The sequence below is a fragment of the Phyllobates terribilis genome, unplaced genomic scaffold (genome assembly GCF_046119375.1).
Source record: "Phyllobates terribilis strain yellow unplaced genomic scaffold, ASM4611937v1 Scaffold_3__8_contigs__length_932513732, whole genome shotgun sequence".
Taxonomy (NCBI): Eukaryota; Metazoa; Chordata; class Amphibia; order Anura; family Dendrobatidae; genus Phyllobates; species Phyllobates terribilis.
The window spans coordinates 149,892,749-149,895,754 of NW_027362763.1; the positions used below are offsets into that span (position 1 = coordinate 149,892,749).

The 3,006-nt window shown below is 40.0% G+C and overlaps 1 protein-coding gene across 1 annotated transcript; it reads left to right on the plus strand.

The window, feature by feature from the left end:
* Nucleotides 1–303: 303 nt before the first annotated feature.
* LOC141257988 (uncharacterized) lies at nucleotides 304–2,697 on the plus strand. Its single transcript, XM_073672974.1, has 3 exons — nucleotides 304–413; nucleotides 530–744; nucleotides 1,146–2,697. Exons 2-3 carry the CDS (start codon nucleotides 549–551, stop codon nucleotides 1,751–1,753), a joined length of 804 nt encoding a protein of 267 aa, XP_073529075.1. The 5' UTR covers nucleotides 304–413; nucleotides 530–548; the 3' UTR covers nucleotides 1,754–2,697.
* Nucleotides 2,698–3,006: the final 309 nt, after the last annotated feature.

The following is a 3,006-nucleotide window of genomic DNA, read 5'->3' on the forward strand; positions in this document are numbered from 1 at the left end:
TAAATAATTTTGGTGAAAAATTTGCGCGTTTTTTTCAAAATTTACCAAGAACTACTGAAGGGAGTCATTTTGACTCCCTACTATATTTTGAGGTCCTTTTGTCACTAAATGTTGCTATAAAGTTTTGTGCATAATTTTTTCACTCTGTCTTATTTACCCTGATGTTCATATAGATGTAGTTCAATTTACATGTCAACTTTTCACATTTTCTTGTGTTTTACCTGCTTGTATTACTGTGTAATGCTGAACAAAATAGCTTGTTTACTCTAGGCTCTTATCTTATGCTAATGAAGGGTGGTGTTTTTCTAAGGTCCTAGCAGGAGACAGTATTCTGGATAGTAACTTTACTTTCAGTTCAGCTGAAGAGACAAAGAGAACAGACGCAGACATACGAGCTCTGAAGACTCATACAGGTATGAATTGTTATGAAATAGTTTAGCTGTCTGTCAACTGATTCAGCCCACCTACTTTTGAAGGTGGCAGAACAGTTATTATTTCTTTTAGTTTTCATTTCATTTCTATTTTTCAGCAGGGAACTATATAGAATTATGGAATTTGTGAGGAATATGGAGAGAAGACGTTTGATAAAGCCTCAGGATATTCTGGCTACTTTGCAATCCATACCGGAGGATGAATCGGAATCCGAATTGCAGGAACATGTATTTGATTCTGACAGTGATGAAGATTTCATTCCTCAGAACATATCAAGTGAATCTGAAGACTCAGAAGGAACAAATCCAGAAGGTAAGTAGTTATGTGTATTTATTTGTTCTTCCACACACTGAGTTAGGGCCTGTGCACACTAGCAGAATTCTGGCTGAATAGCCATCTGGATATCCTTGCCGCAATACAGGCCGTACCTGCCCGCTCATGCCTGAAGCTCCGCTCCAAACCCCGGGCTGGAGCCGCTGTCAGGGACAGAGCAGCGCTTGCTTACGCGCGAGCATGGCTCCGTCCCAGACAGCGGCTCCAGCCCGGGGTTCGGAGCGGAGCTTCAGGTATGAAACTCTGCTCTGTACCTGAGCAGGCAGGTACGGGCCAGATTGTGGTGAGAATATCCGGTCGGATATTCCGCCGCTAATCTAGCCAGTGTGCACGGACCCTTACAAAACAAAAATTCTAAATATTCATCAACTTTTTTACAGATATTCCAAGCACATCAACTGGGGATCGGGCTCATGCAGTTATGTTGCCTCGTGACCATCCTCCTGGTCGTGGACAGAAAAAATCAGCAAAACGTCCCAGAAATGAAAGAACAACAGATAACGATGGCGGCGAAGGTAATGCAACAACAAACACCAGAGAAGGCGAATCTGAAGGAATACTAGTTTCAGCGGATGGTATTCAATGGAAACCTGTTGAAATTGGAGAACACTTGCCTGGTAGGCGTGACAGCCAAAATATTCTTCGAGAAGCACCTGGCCCTACAGGATACGCCAGAAGAAATATCATTATCGATAGTCCTTTGAGTGCATGGCGTTTATTTTTTGATTCATATATATTGACACATATAAAGAACTGTATGCTTGCAGAAGCATGCAGGAACAATAATTTACAGTTTACTCTATCTGATGAGGAGCTAGATGCATTCATTGCGATATTCTATGCTCGTGGAATATCTGGCACGAACCGTCACTCGATTAGCAGTATTTGGTGTAATGACTGGGGAATACCGTTTTGCAAAGCGACAATGTCTAGGGACCGCTTTGTTGAAATTATGAGGTTTCTCAGATTTGATGAGAAATCTACTTGATCGGAGAGACTGCAAACGGACAAGTTTGCTCTATTTTCTACTGTGTGGGACAGGTTTATTGAAAATTGTATTGCGTGTTACAAACCTGGCCCATACATAACGGTGGATGAGCAACTTTTCCCAAGCAAAACTAGGTGTCCATTCACGCAGTACATGCCTTCCAAACCAGATAAATATGGCCACAAATATTGGCTAGCTGTTGTTAAGAGGAGCAAATATCTGGCAAATGGCTTCCCTTATCTAGGCAAAGATGACACACGCCGTGCTGAGGACCGTTTAGCTGACCATGTGGTAATGAAGTTATTGGACCCGTTTTTGAAAAAAGGTCGCAATGTTACAACCGATAATTATTTTACTTCAGTAAAATTAGCTAAACAGCTTAAAAGCAAAGGAACAACCATCGTGGGAACACTGAACAAGATAAGGCGAGAAGTGCCTAAAGAAATAAAATCCATGAAAGATGAATTGTACAACACTAAAGTGTTTAGAAATGAAGACAATTTTACACTTACAGTATATCAAGGAAAGCCCAACAAAAATGTTGTCATTTTGAGTTCCGTCCATCCAGATGTTGTTGTTGCGTCTGATTCCGCTAAAAAAACTCCAGAAACGGTAAAGTTTTACAATGAAACAAAATATGGAGTAGATGTAGTGGATCAGATGGCACGAAAATATACCACACGAACATGCACAAGGAGATGGCCTGTTCATGCATTTGAAAATGCCTTAGACTTTGCGGGTATAAATGCATGGATAATATTCAAGGAGATTACCCACCAAAAAATGTCACGCAAGGCATTTTTGCAAACGCTTGTGAGAGAGTTGAGTGGTCCTTATGTCACAGATAGGGAAAAGGGTTCCACGTCCCAAGTTTCTACATGCTCAGAAGTGATGGTTCAAACAAAATTTTGCCAGATCAAAGAAAAGTGCAAGAAAAATAGATCTGTCGGATATTGTAAGACTTGTGGTAAGTCTTTGTGTGGGCAATGTACAGCCATAAATCAAAGGCAATGCCTAAAATGCGAAACACCAAATGTTTAGAAGGTGAATTCTGCGCCATATTTTCATTTTTATGCTCCTCCACCTACATTTTCTCTGCTTTTTGTTCTTCAGTTGTTGTTTATATGTGTGCACTTGAATAAAAAAAAATGTTTGAAAAACGTCTATTATAATTATTGTTATTTTCTGTAGAAAAATAAGAAAAGCAGAAAAAAAACAATCAAAAGCATTACTGTTGGATCTCACAATAATAA